Here is a 16618-nt window from a genome sequence, read left to right on the forward strand (position 1 = left end):
CTAGCTGAAAAGCATGAGACAGAGAAATGGCTGCTGTTGCTTTCATACCCATAACCTCCTCTTCTTTTGTCAGATGAGACAGCACGCACTTGTCATGTGGGATTACAACAACCTTATTTGGGGGGAAAAAAGCAGCAAATGTTTTAAACTTTGATAAAAGTATATCAACAGTTAAGTGTTTGTCAAAGTGAAATTTTGAATCACTTCAACCATAAATAAACATTGGATATTTTAACACTGGGTATCATGCTGTAATTTGAATGATAAGAAAAGATTGAGTCGTCTGTTCTTTGAATAATATGTTTAGGCATAAGATATGTGAGAACTCTAGATAAAATGAGAATAATTCAATTAACTTTCAACTTCTGTTAGTAAATAAGATTTGGAATATTAATTGAATTCCCTGCAGAATCAGTTTTGAGTAGAGCATATTTCTACTAAGAAAATCAAGATTTTTGTGGGGATATAAGCAGACTAATATTTGTCATGTAAGAATATTTAAAGTAGATTTTCAAGCAGCTAGACATTAGTTACAAGCTCTAACATATATTTAACCAAGGCGATGTTAACCTTTTTTCATTATTGTCCCCCTAAAATTTTAAGGCGGTTATCCTCCTTATCCGCCCGTTACCTTACCGACAATATGCTGCATATCTCTTTGTGTACTGTGTATGCATCTGTGCTTTATGTATTAAAAGGGTAAGTTTCTTCACACACCCCTAATACCAGTTTTCACCCCCTTGGGATGAGATCACTCCTATTGAGGCTGCGTGGCTAAGGAAGGGAGGTATAGAGGCTCTGAAGGGGACGTGAAGACAGCGTTTTTAGATTATGTACACATGCATGAAATACTAATGTCAACCTAATTCTGAGAGTGTTAGCATGGTCACTTTGTAAATGTGCAATGTTTGTTAACCCAAATATTTCTATTTGTTCTTTTTAGGTTAAAGCTATATTAATAAATGCATTGATGTGTGTGTGTGTGTGTGTGTGTGTGTAGTTGACCAAACATTTATCACTTTTAAATTATTAAAGTTTTTTTAAAAATCATAGTAACATTTTATACTAGGACTTTTTGAGGAATTTCTAGATCTCTCATGTAAGCCTATAATTAAGTGGAAAATATATTTAATTTGAGATGGGTACTTCACAGTTAAGGTTTTTTTTAGTTAACCATGGTAATTGTTAAGGAAGAAAAATGAAAATTTAATTTTACTCTCCAATGAGCTAATGAAATATTAACCTCATTATGGAGGCAGATCATTGTACTAATTGGTGATTCCCTGTACAAAAAGATAAATTGGAAAATGAATTAATCCTTCTTAGATTACTAAAAGGTTATTTCTCTGGAAGAGATGGCTTGTGATCATAGTCTGTATCAATAGATAGATGGGAGGGATATGTTTAGATACCTCTCATGAAAGATTTTTTACTTTGTAATAATGAATGTGAATTCATATGTATTTCTTTAGATGTACAAAATTTTTTTTCATAGTTATATGACTCATATTACATACATGACAACATTAAAATTTGCAGTCACTCTACCCTATGCAAAAATTATTATGCGAAAAAAAACTTAGAATTAAAGAAATGTTCATCTTCATGTTTGTGTTTGTATTGAACCTTTCAGAAAAACAATTAGATTGATTATCTATGTTGCTAATACCAATGAGCTTGCTTACAGATAACTGCCATGACAACTGATCATTAGGGAAGGTAAGATTAAGATAGTCATTATCAGGAGAAACTTTAACACATGAAACTCTAGACACTGGAAGACACTGTAAAGAAAACCTGTCTTATCCCTTCATTTTACAAATCTAAAACTGAATACCATGAAAAAAAATAGAATTTGCATATAGTGTGAAATTAAACCCAGATCTGAATTCCTAAACTATTGCTTTGTCCTCTGTATCACATTCCTGCTTCTGAAATGGAACACCATAAATTAAGTGCTGAGTTTTTTGTCTATATATAGTTATCAGGAACATAACTTTTATTTTAAGTGTGATATATACTATATAGGTTAAAAATAATACATAGATTTACATTTTTAATAAAATATTTTGTTTCTAGAATGCTTATTTTTGGAATATGTTAAAATTAGAACTTCAGAATTGGAAGCAACCTTCAAAGTCATTAATTCCATAGTAATAACACTTAGCATTCAAGTTACTCCATATATACTTTATGTATAAATACGTAAAAAGAACACACTTTTACCAGTTTAAAAGGTGACTATATACATTTTTAGAATGAACTTTCAGGGATTTCCCATTGTGGCTTGGCAGGTTACCTGACTAGGTATCCAGGAGGACACAGGTTTGATCCCTGGCCTCACTTAGTGGGTTAAGGAATCAGCGTTGCTGTGACCTGTGGTGTAGGTAGCAGGTGCAGCTGGGATCTGGTATTGCTGTGCCTGTGGAGTAGGTGGGCAGCTGCAGCTTCACTTCGACCCCTAACTTGGGAACTTCCGTATGCCGCAGGTGTGGCCCTAAAAAGCAAAAAAGTAAATAAATAAAAATAACTTTCAAAAAGATTACATTAGCTAAGATTTTAAAATTTCATTGGTAATTATTACCTTTTAACTTAAGGTTGGATATCATTTCTTTCTTATACACAATAGAGGTTTTATTGTTATGCATTGTGTGTATTTCTCTGTAGTCCCAGTGTGCCCAGTATGCCGCTGATAGAAGAGAAGAGGAAAAGATGTGTGACCACCTCATCAGCGCTGCAAAACATCGGGACCACGTGACCGCAAATCAGCTGAAACAGAAGATCCTCAACATCCTTACAAATAAGCATGGTGCTTGGGGAGCAGTGTCTCACAGGTGAGTTAGAAAAAAGATGAAAACAGTAACTCATAGGTTAACTATAGTAGAAGTAAAAAATAACCATAAACTTTAAAATTACTTAGAAAATGGTCAACTTTTTCCTGAAATCTTTAGTAATACCTCTTTAGAATGGTTTAGAAGAAAACCTAAGCTTTTAAAAGTCATCTAATGGAAGTTATTTCTAATTTATAATAATAAGTAACATAACATAAAATTTATTTAGGCAAGGCTTTTAGACTGCTATGTCTCATATGTAACATGGGCGTTAGTTGTAAGTGGCTTGTTTTTACCCTTTCAGATTCAACTCTTCTACTTATTAAATTTATATTGCTCTAATTTTTCTTATATACAAGTAATAATAATATAAGCATTCACAATGGAGAAGCAATACATTCTTTTAAAATTTTCCTTCTATATTTCTCTATTCGGTCTTTCTTAGGAAAGGTTTTCCTTTCAAATTAGGATATTTATGATATTTAATACAAATAAAACCAAAATTCATTGTATTTGCATTACAAAGTTTTGTGGGTGTAAAATTATTTTGTTTTATTTTTTACCTCTGCATGATGAAATTTTCTAGAAAACTAAAGTTTCTTTTTAACAATTCAATTTTTTATTAAAACTATTAAACACATTATCCAGTCTTTCTTGTATATTGCAGTTATATATAGCATTGTTTTTCCGCTCCAAGCTCATTCTTTGCACCTAGTAAGCATTTAGCAAATATCAGTCAAATTAACACTGAAGTAGAAAACTAAAGTTTTGTGAGCATAAAATTATTTTATTTTTTACCTCTGCACAATGAAATTTTCTAGAAAACTCTTAGTAAAGCAGGTCAGTATATTTAGATTGCTAATGTTCTTCATTTATATATCTTCATTTTATTTTATCTCATTAAATGTTTTTATTAAGTTTCTGTCTGGAACAGTTTAGGGGTTGGTTAAATGTAGATAGGACACTAAGAAAAATTCTGATAGAAATGATTCTCTTAGACCGGGACGCTTTGCTATATAGCAGAAATTCGCACAGCATTGTAAATCAACTGTACTTTAATAAGAAAAATTTAAATAAAAAAATAAGTAAAATAAAATATGGCCAGCATAGTATTTGAGCAATTGTCCTGGGGTTTCAAACTAAAGATAGATTTAAGAAAATTCTATTACTTTAAATAAAATCATAACGTAATGTCTTTAAAAATAGTCAGCATTCAGTATGTTTCTTATATTAATGTCAAACCACAACATCTAACATTTATTGAATATTTCTTGTATGCCAAGCAAATTACTAAGAACATTACATGAATTATTTTGTTTAACCTTCAGAACATCTCTTTTAAGGTTGATACTGAAATGTGTTCATATTATGATGAAGAAATTGAAGATTTCAGAGGTTAAGTGAAATTTACATAGTATCACACAGCTTGTACAAATAGAAACAGGGTGTGTCAATCAGAGTTCTCCAGAAAAACACAGAAAAGAACCAATAGGCTATATGTGAGACATAAATATAGATATGGATATATAGATATAGATTTATTTTATTTTAAAGAGTTGGTTCACATGCCTTTGGGGCTGCAAGTCTGAAATCTTTAGGGTAGGTTTGCAGGCTGCAAGCTCAGGCAGAATTTCTGTTAGTCTTGGAGTGAGATTCCTTCTCCAGAAAGACTGTCTTTTTCTTAAGACTGACTGGATGAGGCCCACCCACATTATTGCAAATAATACCCTTTATTCTTTTTTTTTTTTTTTGGTCTATTTGTTATTTCTTGGGCCGCTTCCACGGCATATGGAGGTTCCCAGGCTAGGGGTCGAATCGGAGCTGGAGCCACTGGCCTACGCCAGAGCCACAGCAACTCGGGATCCGAGCTGTGTCTGCAACCTACACCACAGCTCACGGCAATGCCGGATCGTTAACCCACTGAGCAAGGGCAGGGACCGAACCCGCAACCTCATGGTTCCTAGTCGGATTCGTTAACCACTGAGCCATGACGGGAACTCCCAAATAATACCCTTTATATAAAGTCAACTGATTGTAGATGTTAATCGCATCTACAAAATACTTTCATAGCAATATTCAGGCTGGTGTTTGATCAAGCAGCTGAGCGCCACAGTCTCGCCAAGTTGATAAACAAAATTTAACCGTCATACAGTACAGTAACAAGAGTGTTTTGCCCTAGTTATAGACTTGTCTCTCTCTTTGTGTCATCTGAATTGGGTTTATCTACTCAGGTATCTCCGGTGAGGGCTATAGCACTACATTGCTAATAATTCAGCTGGTATGATCCTTAAATATATAAAGCTGTACATGGTTTGATTTTAGTATTTCATAGGTAATTAAAATACAGCCAACAGACGGGGGTTCCATGGTGATAGTCACGTGATAATATATCAAATGCATCCTATGCTCAGCTTAACCTTTAACTCATTAGATCAACAGAAAGACTTGACAATGGGACCCCTCAAAAGAACAGGTATCCTTTTATACACATTAATTCTCAGTGCCCATTAACTGAAAAACAGTCTTTCTGTTATCATGGTTTCCCAGCTGGGTCACTGAACTCTCAATCTTTAAGGGTAAGATCGTTCTCTCTAATCTTCCTTACTATTTGATTCGTTAATAAGGCTCGGTTGCTGGACTGCTTCTCCTTTTTGCTTATTTGCTCTCTAGGCAATTTTATCTACTCTCACAGCTTAAAAATATTACCAATATGCCAGTAAGTCCCAAATTCTCCGGATCTCTCCCTTATCTCCAGACATGTATATCTATCTTTCTACTTGGCATCTTCCACTCGGAAATCTAATTGTCACTTCACACCTAACAATAACAGAATTGAGCTTCTGAGTTTTTTCTCCCAACCACTTCCTCTTGGAGTCATCTCCTTCTCAGACAAGGCAAACTCCAGGCTTGCAGTTGCCCAGGCATAAGCGTTGCTCTTATCCTCACCTATTCTTCACACATTCCATATAGACCCCTTCAGCAAATCTTAACTGATTCTGCCTTTAAAAAAATCCAGCATTTGACCACCTCTCACCATTATCTTTGATATCACCTGATCCAAGGCACCATCATTTCTTCCTTGACTTATTGCAGCATTATTTTCAACAGTCTTCCTACTTCTGCCCTTGTCCTCTAAAGTCCATTCTCAGCACAGCAATATAGGTGATTCTTCTTAAAGTGTAGACCCCTTTGCCCCTCTGCTTAGGAACCTGCAGACTCATATCTGTGCAAGATGGTAACCACTGGTTATTTTCGCTTTCAAACTTAATGAATAGAAAACTTAATGTAATATGTAGCGCCTCAGTTACACTAACCCCCTCGATAGTGGTTACCACGTTAGATAGAGGGCACCGAACATTTCCGTCGTTACACACAACCCCCTTGGACGGTGCTGCCCCAGAGGCTTCACATGCCGCTGAAAGACGAAGTCTTAGAGTAATCTACAAGGACAAAGAAATGTGCTGTTTTTACTAGAGTGGTCAGAGAAGTCCACGCTGATGGGGAACAATTTGAGCAAAGAATTATCCGAACATTTCAAGCAAAGAGAATAGCAAGCAAAGGAAGTGCTTGGCCTTTTCAGAAAATAGTCAGAGGCCAATATAGCTGCAGTGAAGTGAGCCTTGGGGCCGAGAAGGTGCACGATCTGGCCTCGTTAACTCGTTGACCTCCTTCTCCAACTATTCGCCTGGTTCTTTTTGTTCCAGTCACTGCACCTTCTTGCTGTTCTTCAGGCTTGTAGATATGCCTGTTCTCCTTGGAATGCTTTCTCCCAAAACAGCCGTGTGGCTAGTGCTCCCACTGTCTTCCAACTTTAATTCACATGTATTTCTCCAAAAAGCCTTCTGTAACTGCTCTAGAAATCTTTCCCCCAAATATGTTGTGCTATGTTTCTCTGTTTTAATTTTCCCTTTTCAAAATTTTATTACTAACATATGTTATATTTTGCATATTTATCAGTTTTATTGTTTCCCACTAGAATGCAAGCCCCATAATGGGAGGGATTTTTATCTCTTGTGTCCACAGTAGTCCCTAGCACCCAGAATAATGCTTGATGCACCACAGGTACTAAATAAATGTTGAATAAATTAATAAATTGATACTTGGTATGTACCCTTAAATACAGGGATGCTGCTGATACTGGAGTAGATGGTTCACAGCTGTGTGAATGTGCTTATCTCTCACAACAGACTTGTAGCTTCCGGAGTGGAGGGATTAAATAGTGCTTATACTTACATCCCTATTGTCAAACATATGTTAAGTCTGAAGGAATTTCATCTCTATAATGTTCTCCTTCCTGTTTTACAAAAATATTTAATCTTAACATTTAATTGCTTTTATTTTTATCTTTTGACTCAGTGATCTTGCTGACTCAACATGTTTTAGCTTTTGAATTAATATAATAATATCATTGATCTTTATTTCTTCTCTAAGGGAAAACTAGATTTTTTTTTTTTGGTCTTTTTGTCTTTTCTCTTTTCTTTTCTTTTTTTTTTTTTTTTTGCTATTTCTTGGGCCGCTCCCTCGGCATATGGAGGTTCCCAGGCTAGGGGTTGAATCGGAGCTGTAGCCACCGGCCTACGCCAGAGCCACAGCAACTCGGGATCCGAGCCGCGTCTGCAACCTACACCACAGCTCACGGCAACGCCGGATCGTTAACCCACTGAGCGAGGGCAGGGACCGAACCCGCAACCTCATGGTTCCTAGTCGGATTCGTTAACCACTGAGCCACGACGGGAACTCCCTTTTTGCCTTTTCTAGGGCCACTCCCGCAGCATATGGAGGTTCCCAGGCTAGGGGTTTAATCAGAGCTGTAGCAGCTGGCCTACGCCAGAGCCACAGCAATGCAGGATCCAAGCCGTTTTTGCAACCTACACCACAGCTCACAGCAATGCCAGATCCTTAACCCACTGAGCAAGGGCAGGGATCGAACCTGCAACCTCATGGTTCCTAGTTGGATTCGTTAACCACTGCGCCCCAAGAGGAACTCCAGGGAAAACTAGAATTTGAGAGCTTTTCTTAAAAATGCATATTCAAGAATTATTTCTGTTATATAATACTTAGTATTTACAGGTTTTTTGTATTTGTTTTATATTTTGGATTATATGTCCCATACCTTAAACTGCATAGAGCAAATTTTAAAATAGGCAAAGGACCTGAATAGACATTTTTCCAAAGAAGATACACCAACGGCCAACAGATACAAAGAAATGTACTTAACATCACTAATCATTAGGGAAATGCAAACCAAAACTACACTGAGATAACGAGTGCTGGCCAGGACGAGGAGAAAAGACAAACCTTGTGCGCTGCTGGTGGGGTTGTACATTGGTACAACCACTGTGGAAACACTATGTAGGTTCCTCAAGAAATTAAAAATAGAGCTACCATATGATTCAACAATTCCACTTATGAGAGTATATCTCAAGGAAACAAAAGTTATGCTTCAAAGGGGTATTTTCACCCCCAAGTTCATGACAGCACTATTTATGATAGCGAAGACATGGAAACAATCTAAATGCCTATCAATGGATGAATGGACAAGGAAGCTGTGGTATTGTACACACAATAGAATATTGTTCAGATATTAAAAAACACAGAAATCTGGCCATTTGCACCAGAGTGGATGGACCTAAAGTTATGCTAAGTGAAATAAGTCAGACAGAGAAACAAGTACCGTTTGACCTCATTTGTATGTAGAACTGAAAAATAAGGAAAAAACAAAATTCATAGAAAAAGAGATCAGGCTTCTGGTTACCAGAGATGGACTTTTGGGTCAGGGGTAATTGGATGAAGGTGGGCACAAGGTATGAACTTCCAGTCATAAGACAAACAAGTACTAGGATTATAATGTACAATAAGATGACTGTAGTTATCACTTCTGTATAATATATGGAAATATTAAGAGAGTGGATCCTAGGAGCTCTCGTCACAGTAGAAAATTAACTTTTTTTTCTCATTTTTGTTTCTGAGATAATTGATGTTAACTAAACTAATTGCAGTAATCATTTTACAATATTTTTAAGTCAAATAATTATGCCATATGCCTTGAATTTATACAGTGCTGTATGCCAATTATAGCTCAATAAAACTGGGAGGAAAAAAGGGAAAACTACGTAAGTCATAACAACTTAAATTAAAATCAAGAGATTGTGGAGTTCCTGTTGTGGCTCAGCAGGTTGAGAACCCGGCTGGTATCCATGAGGACGTGGATTCAATCCCTGGCTTCGCTCAGCGGGTTAAGAGATGCAGTGTTGCTGTGAGCTACAGTGTAGGTCGCTGATGCAGCTTGGATCCCAAGTTGCTTTGGTTGTGGCAAAGGTCGGCAGCTGCTGCTCCAATTTGACCCCTAGCCTGGGAACTTCCTTATGCTAAGGATGGGGCCCTAAAAAAGAAAAAAGGGGGGAAAAAAAGAGAAACACCTCTTGTCTGCTAAGAAGATAAGAATAGCCTCAGATCTCCTAGTTTCAAAGCTCTGCTTGTTTTGGAGAAGTTGGCCTAGAGGGTAGTGGGAAGTTTGCTTAATTTTCTGATCCTTTTTCATTCCCTGGCCCAGACCATTGTGCAGTCATTCTAGGACATCTGTCTGATCTATAGGTTCTATAACCATGGAACAGGTTTTATTTTTCCTTGGGTATTTGAAACTTTGACATTCAATTCATTATGTTCTAATTAACCGAGGTTACTAATCTAACTGCTCTAATAGAAAACATAAGGCTAAAATTAGATAGAGTCATTATGACTTGATGATTATTTATTTATTTATTTTAGGGCCGTGCCTTTAGTGGCCCATGACTTGATGCTTAAATAGGAAAAAAATTCAAGGCTGTTGCCCATGTTGCTGTCATCGTTCACTGGGTAAATGGTGATGCCATTCTTATAGTTGAAAAACACTGAAGGAAGTGGTGTCGGTGGGAAGATGATTGTTGAGTTTGCCTTGCCTGTGTCGCATTGTAGTGGAAAGGTCCACCAGGAAGAAGAAGATAGAGCTCCATGTGACAGTAGGTCACTACTTATGCCTTAATAACCTTCTCACACATGGCCAAAACATATTTTTCCAATACTCAACAAATTTCATCTCTTCTATCCCTTGACTTACTTTCTTTTAGCTTCCTCTCTCTCTCCGAATACAGCACACTTACACAAAGTGTCCCTCGGTAGGTCCTGTCAGCAACACATCTCTATGCTTTCTTCTGCTAAGCACTAAAGATAGTTAGAATATGGAGTCTTCCGGAGTTTTATATTGCTGGATAGGAGCCATCAAGGCCAAGGAGCAAGAACAGTAAGAGATAAGTAAGAAAGTGTTGAATTGATAGAGTAGTAATAGACAATCTAAGATAGTTAAGGAAGGGAAGTAAAGAAAGAAGGGGATCGATAGAAAATAATGGAGTCAAGAAAATAAGGATTAGTGAACGGAAATGATGGGAATCTCTAGGGTGTTTGAATTTAAGATTTGAGAAATACATCACTACAAGACTGACAAATCCAGAAAGTGCATGGTCCCAAAAGTAGTTAAGTGGAGTGAAGTTGAAAATCATGGTAATGAAGAGATCAAGAAACTAAAAGCATGGAGTCTTGCATGTGGCACTTATGTTGAGTTATCCAAGATAATTACAGCATCCGGGATGGAAATGAAGATTGTCAGCATCTTGTAATCTTCAATAAATGAAAGGAACAGTCTGGGAGGCTGGTAGAATATTCCAAATGGGAAGAGGAACAAGGTGGTATTCCCAGCTTCGGCAAGAACCTTAAAGGAATCTCAGAGTTTATATATATATATATATATATATATATGGCAGATTATATATATATATATATATATATATATATATATATATATATATATGGCAGATCCAAATGAATAGGAGTAGAAAGTACACTACAGGGCAACAAAGTTTCAGCGGCCTGTCAGAATTTCTGATAGAATACTCATGCAGGTCATAAAGGTAAGAGAGTGATTTGAAAGGACTAGGTATTTTAGATCAATAGGGACTGTGCAGGTCAGGACCAGAAATGCCTGCTATTTGGATGTGGAAGTGATCAAGGTGAAACCTCTATGATCCAATTGATTACCAACATCATTTCTGCTGCTTTTTTCTCTAAAATATATTGATTTTTTTAAATTAGGATGATTATTTTAGTAAGTCTCTCCTATTAAAATAAGAAATTTTATAAAATGTTTCATATCACGTTGGAATAACACAAAATACACAAATGATGATGAAATCAAATATAAAATAATAAATTTTAAAAAATTATATTAGTTTCTCAGCCATGGAAGTCATTAGTTTTAAAAATAAAAATTAGTATTTTGGATCTACACAGTAACAAAACTTCTCCTTGTCTGACAAATGGCATAAAGTTTAAAATTTTGGCCATTTGCAACAAGTACCTAGAGTTAAAGTGAGATTAATCACAGTGCCTCAGTCCTTTATCTGCCTGTTAATTAAAATATTCATATGCCAAACTGTAGATGATATTTTTCAAACAGCAACATCTGGTATCTTGGCAGATGGCAATTTTGTTGGAATCATTGAAGATGGTACATTATTAGGCTTTCGAGAAAACTCTCTGGACGCCTTTGCTGTGATTGTTTTTATGAGCTTGCTTTTGGGGTTAGACATTTTTACTTGAATATCACTACAGTCCCTAAAATATATGTCCAACTCATTGACTTTTCGAAACTCATAAAAGACAGAAAAACATTTGTACAAACATTTAGGAATTTGAATTTCAACAGTATTTTTAGAACTACATCTTTTTGTTTTTATAAATGAAACTATTAAGTGTACAGTGATGTAGTTCTATACTGTACGCATGCTAAAATTTTATGCATTAGAATGTGAAGTCTTTTTTATGTTTGTGTTTACAAGTAGTTTAGTGCCTTTTGTCAATAATAAGGGTTGCCTCTTTGGTTGGAAAGTGCCATTGCCCTAGAGTGCTGTATTTTGAAGTCATCTGTCATGGATACAATGTAGAGAGAGAAGACTATTTATGTTTATGGCATTTTAAGTAACTGAGTTAAACCCTTTGGAATATAGAGAAATGGCTTATTTACTGTCATCACTGTTCACTTAATCTTATGACCCTGACATGATAGCATTCCCATAAATCTCCCTGTGGGTAGTTCAATAAAACAGATGAACATCAAAATGTAATGATTGTTTGAGCTTTAGGAATAACTGTGCAATGGAGTAAATATGGCCCAGAAGCATTTTACCACTCCCTTTTTCTAACACGTAGTACTAGAAAATAATTATAATTTATATTCTATTTTCAGATAGTATTTGCTGAATAGCCATTAAGAGAAAAAGAAAATAGATACAAATAATATGCATATTGTGACTGTTTTTAAAGTCAGTTTAAATTTTTTGGCATATTTAAGATTATTAATATAATATTGGTTTTTCAAAAGATGTTTTAATGTTGCTTTATCTTATATTGAATTTTCATCATATTACATCCCTGTGTTAATTTTTCTATATGCAGTCTTTTTAATATTTGAGATTAAATAATTCCTCAAACATAAAATCTTAACATCAGTAGTTTTTGTTGTTTTTCTACCCCACTTTTTCTTTTTTTTTTTTATGAGCAACTTGTGAGGCATTCTGGAAAAAAAAAATTTGAGGGTACTGAGGCATTCCAGAAAAAAAAAAAAAATTAGCATGCAGCACTAGGATATATCAATGGAAGAAACTAAAAGAACCTAACACTTCTCACTATACTACATGCCAGAGATCATCTCCACAAACTGGAAGAAAATCCAAATTCGGAAATTTGGTTCAACATTTTGAAAAAGTAAATGCTATTAATGCTGTCATTGCTTAGATAATAGATCTATAGGATAAAATTATTTTCAAGCAAGTTACACTTGTCTCAAAGCAATTTTCATATTTTAAAAAAACTTTTTGTCAGTTTTGTTTTGTGTGGTAAATCCTCTAATCCTCTTTTCAAATAGGATTTTGTACTTTGGCTGCTATTAATCCAATTTGTATGGTAATAATAAATTCTAAACAGCAAAAGTGTGCTGTGTAATGTAAAATCTGTGAGGAAAAAAAGACACTATTTATGTTTTTATATAAAGCTTATTTTAGAAATGTAATGGATCTGTAAAACAAACTCTCATAAGTATTTTTAGTAGTAATCTAGGAAGGAAGCAAAGAAAATGAAACTCTAAAGCCTGTCAGAAAAGGCCAATTACTAACTAATATGATTCAAGCTGCCAGTAAAATAAGATGAATCTTAGATCACTAGCATCAAGTTGAAAGACAATCTTCTATGAAGAGAAAGCTGACTGTATCATTAAGGAAATGGTCAGCTCCTTCACTTTAGGTGCAGACAACTGAGCCCTAGAAAGATTTTCTTGTTTTAATAGCCTTTCAAGCTAATGTGTAAGCATTGAAATCTTGATTCATATGAGTTTTGTAGATGCTACAGATTGTAATATTTCTTTGTGGACATTGTTAAGACAGAAACTGCTTAATTTTAAGAGGGGTTCTTTTCTGTTATTCTTATTTAGTAAATAGTTACCAAATTGCAACAAATACTCTATAGATGAAGATCCTGTTCCGAGCCAGGGAATGAGGTTTTCCTTAAAGAGAATTTTTAATGCCTTTTGAGTCTTCACATAAATCTTAAAAATTGAGCACGACTGGCTTTTGTATGAAGAAAGACTTTTGAGGGCTAAGCAATAAAATCTGCCAACTATAAACTATCACAGAGGCATTTTTAAAGCTTATAAACTAGATTTATCCAGCTGAGAAGCTGAATGTGTTTTAAGGCGCTTTAAGATACATTATTAGGCAGTAAGTTAAACATGAAAAAGACAAGTAGCAAAATAACTTGTTTAGGAACAGTCATTACAAATATGATAATTAAGTAGACAATTACAAATTTCACCTTTCAGGAGTTTTTGATGGTGTCACAGGTGGAATTATATGCGTATTGGTTTCAGGCATTACTAATTCAAGGGCATTTAACTGATGAAGATTTGTGATTGTTCCCTTGAGAAACAATTGATACTTATTTTAAAATAAAATTGATAAATCAGTTGGTTTTATGTAATTCTGTATCACATATGAGTCCTTTTAATCTATATCAAAAGTAAAGTTTTCTTCTCTGATTTAACCTAATTATTTTTTTCTAATTATTTTTTAATTTTTTGTATTACAGTTGATTTACAATGTTCTGTCAATTTCTGCTGTACAGCAAAGTGACCCAGTTATACATATATATATATATATATATATATATACACACACTTTCTTTTTCTTATATTATCCTCCATTATGTTTCATCACAAGTGATGAGATACAGTTCCTTGTGCTATGCAGTAGGATCTCATTGCTCATCTACTCCAAATGCTATCATTCGAATCTATCACCCCAAACTCTCAGTCCATCCCACTCCCTCCCCCTCAGCAACCACAAGTCTATTCTCTATGAGTTTCATTTCTATAGATAGGTTCATTTGTGCCTATATTAGATTCCATATATAAGTGATATCATGAAGTATTTGATTTTCTCTTTCTGACTTGAATTCATTTAGTATGAGAGTCTCTGGTTCCATCCATGTTATTGTAAATGGCGTTATTTTGTTCTTTTTTATGGCTGAGTAGTATTCCATTGTGTATATGTACCACATTTTCTTAATCCATTTGTATGTTTATGGGCATTCAGTTTGTTTCCATGTCTTGGCTATTGTCATCTGCATAGTGTAACAGTTTTACCTTTTCTTTTCCAATTTGGATACCTGAGTGTATCTAAGGTTGTGAAATGACTGTCATTTTATAGATCAAATCTAAGTTGGCCAAAGTTGAAGTTTCATTAAAATGATCTGGGAGGTGGATTTGCCAAGTGAAATTTAAGATTTTTGTGTCGTTGTTTGAAAAAGGGAACTTATTTAAAGAATGAGATTGTGTTAAGCCTTATCCTCCTGACTTTGACTTTTTTGTTCTTCCTCCCTCCACGTTAAATGAATCATGGGTAAACATTCGTATTTGTATGTTTCATTCTTTACTTCCAATACTTACATGTGCGCCAGTGTTTTTTATATAATACAAACAACAAATCCAACTTATTATGGCACTGTTTTGCAAATATCTGGAAAGGTGGTAAATTAACTTATGTTCCTGGAAACTCCCTGGAATTACTGCATTTAGAAGATTGACATGTGTAATAAATGAGAGAACTTTGGCTTTGTCATAGTAAGTTATCTGAAATATATTAACTCATAAAAATTAAATTTAGGAAAAACATTAGACATGCTTCTTAAATTATTTCTTTTTATTCATAGTTACCTGAATAATATGAATGTTTGTTGTTTCCAGTTACTTAAATTGTTGATTAAATTGACTTGAATTGAATGCTTTAAAGACAGTGCTTCCATGTTAAATATTTTTATCTTTGAAGTGTTTTGAGAGGACACTTTCTAACTGGGATGTAATTTTTCAGGGATTAAGTGTATACTATAAACTATAAATCTTTATTGCTGTTACTTTTAAAAAATTCTTTTTGTTTTTCACCTTTTGGTTTTGGTCAAGAATAGGGAAGGGAAAATGACCCATTATTTACATGATCTAAAGGTCTTACTTCAGCAGCCGAGCAGCTCACTTTCATTCAATGCTACATTAACTTTTCCATTAAGGGCACTGCTGTAAAGTACAGAGCCCTTAAGCATTATGAAGTTGCTGTTTGGCATTTGTTCATTGATATGATATGAATGTTGCAATCATTCCAGAGTGGAAGCCTTCATCATTTTTTAAGAATGTTGTTTCTCTCATTTTAAATTTAGTTAAATTTCTTTTCATTGTTGCAGTTTAAGTGCTGTAAACATTTTTAGAAGCCTGAATTTTTTCCTTATTTAGAACTTTTGTCACTTTAATGACAATATAATCATAGCGTTACTATTATTCATAAAATCCAGATTTGCGAGAGGCAAATCTTATTTTAGAAAAAAGGCAGATACTTTGCTGTCATGCATGTCCTTTAGTCCATTTTTCTTTTTTCCCCCTCCTTTTTGTTCATTCTGTAAATTATCTCAATTGTCTGGAATTACCTAGGCCCTGAGGAATGGTCTCCAGGATGCTGGTGTCCTTCGGGGAGACTGATGATGGAAGGAATAGGATGTCCTCCCTTCTGGATGGTTGGACTGCTGAAGGCGAGGGAGATGGAGAGCAGTGCAGTAGTTAGGAACAGGCGTTGTGAAGTTGTTGGCACAGGCTCCAGTAAAGGCAAACTGCAGAAAGTTGCTACAAGCCTGCTTAAGGTTAACCTTAGGTGTGGTTCCTACTGAGCAACCTGAAAGTTGAGAGTTAAGTTTTATTTGGGGGCAAAATTAGGACTTAAGCCTGGGAGACAGCATCTCAGGTAGCCCTGAGAAACTCCTCGGAGAAGGTGAGGGATAGGGCTGGGATAATGACTTTTGCAACAAAAGGCAGGTGGTAAAAACAAAAGATTTACAGAAAACCAGTTTCTTAGGAAGATAGAAGTCAAAGTCTGGTCTTCCTGGAATCACTCCTTTGATACGCACCCCAGCAGGGGGCCGGTCTTTGTTTCTTTCCTGAATTCCCTCAGGGCTCACAGACCCACCCTTGGGAGTGGTTGTTCTCACAGCTGACCTTGACATCTTTTGTTTAGGCCACCTAAGTACAGCCCAGGAGGCGGTATTTCAGAAATACCGCCCCAGAGAGGAAAGGGGGAATATCAAGATCTACGTCATAAAGGTGCAGGGGAGGTGCCTGCGGCCGTGCACACGGATTACAGGGTGGCTAAATCATAGGATAGGCATAT

General features: G+C 35.4%; 1 protein-coding gene across 8 annotated transcripts in view; it reads left to right on the forward strand.

The window, feature by feature from the left end:
- The window catches only part of NBEA (neurobeachin), a 636767-nt gene that overhangs the window by 332935 nt on the left and 287214 nt on the right, over positions 1-16618 (forward strand). For all 8 annotated transcript variants that reach the window (XM_047756277.1, XM_047756280.1, XM_047756278.1 and 5 more), the window contains one exon: positions 2668-2834. In XM_047756277.1, coding sequence (XP_047612233.1) covers positions 2668-2834 — 167 coding nt within the window. The remainder of the gene's footprint in view (positions 1-2667; positions 2835-16618) is intronic.

Source organism: Phacochoerus africanus, chromosome 13, assembly GCF_016906955.1.
Source record: "Phacochoerus africanus isolate WHEZ1 chromosome 13, ROS_Pafr_v1, whole genome shotgun sequence".
In the NCBI taxonomy this organism is placed as follows: Eukaryota; Metazoa; Chordata; class Mammalia; order Artiodactyla; family Suidae; genus Phacochoerus; species Phacochoerus africanus.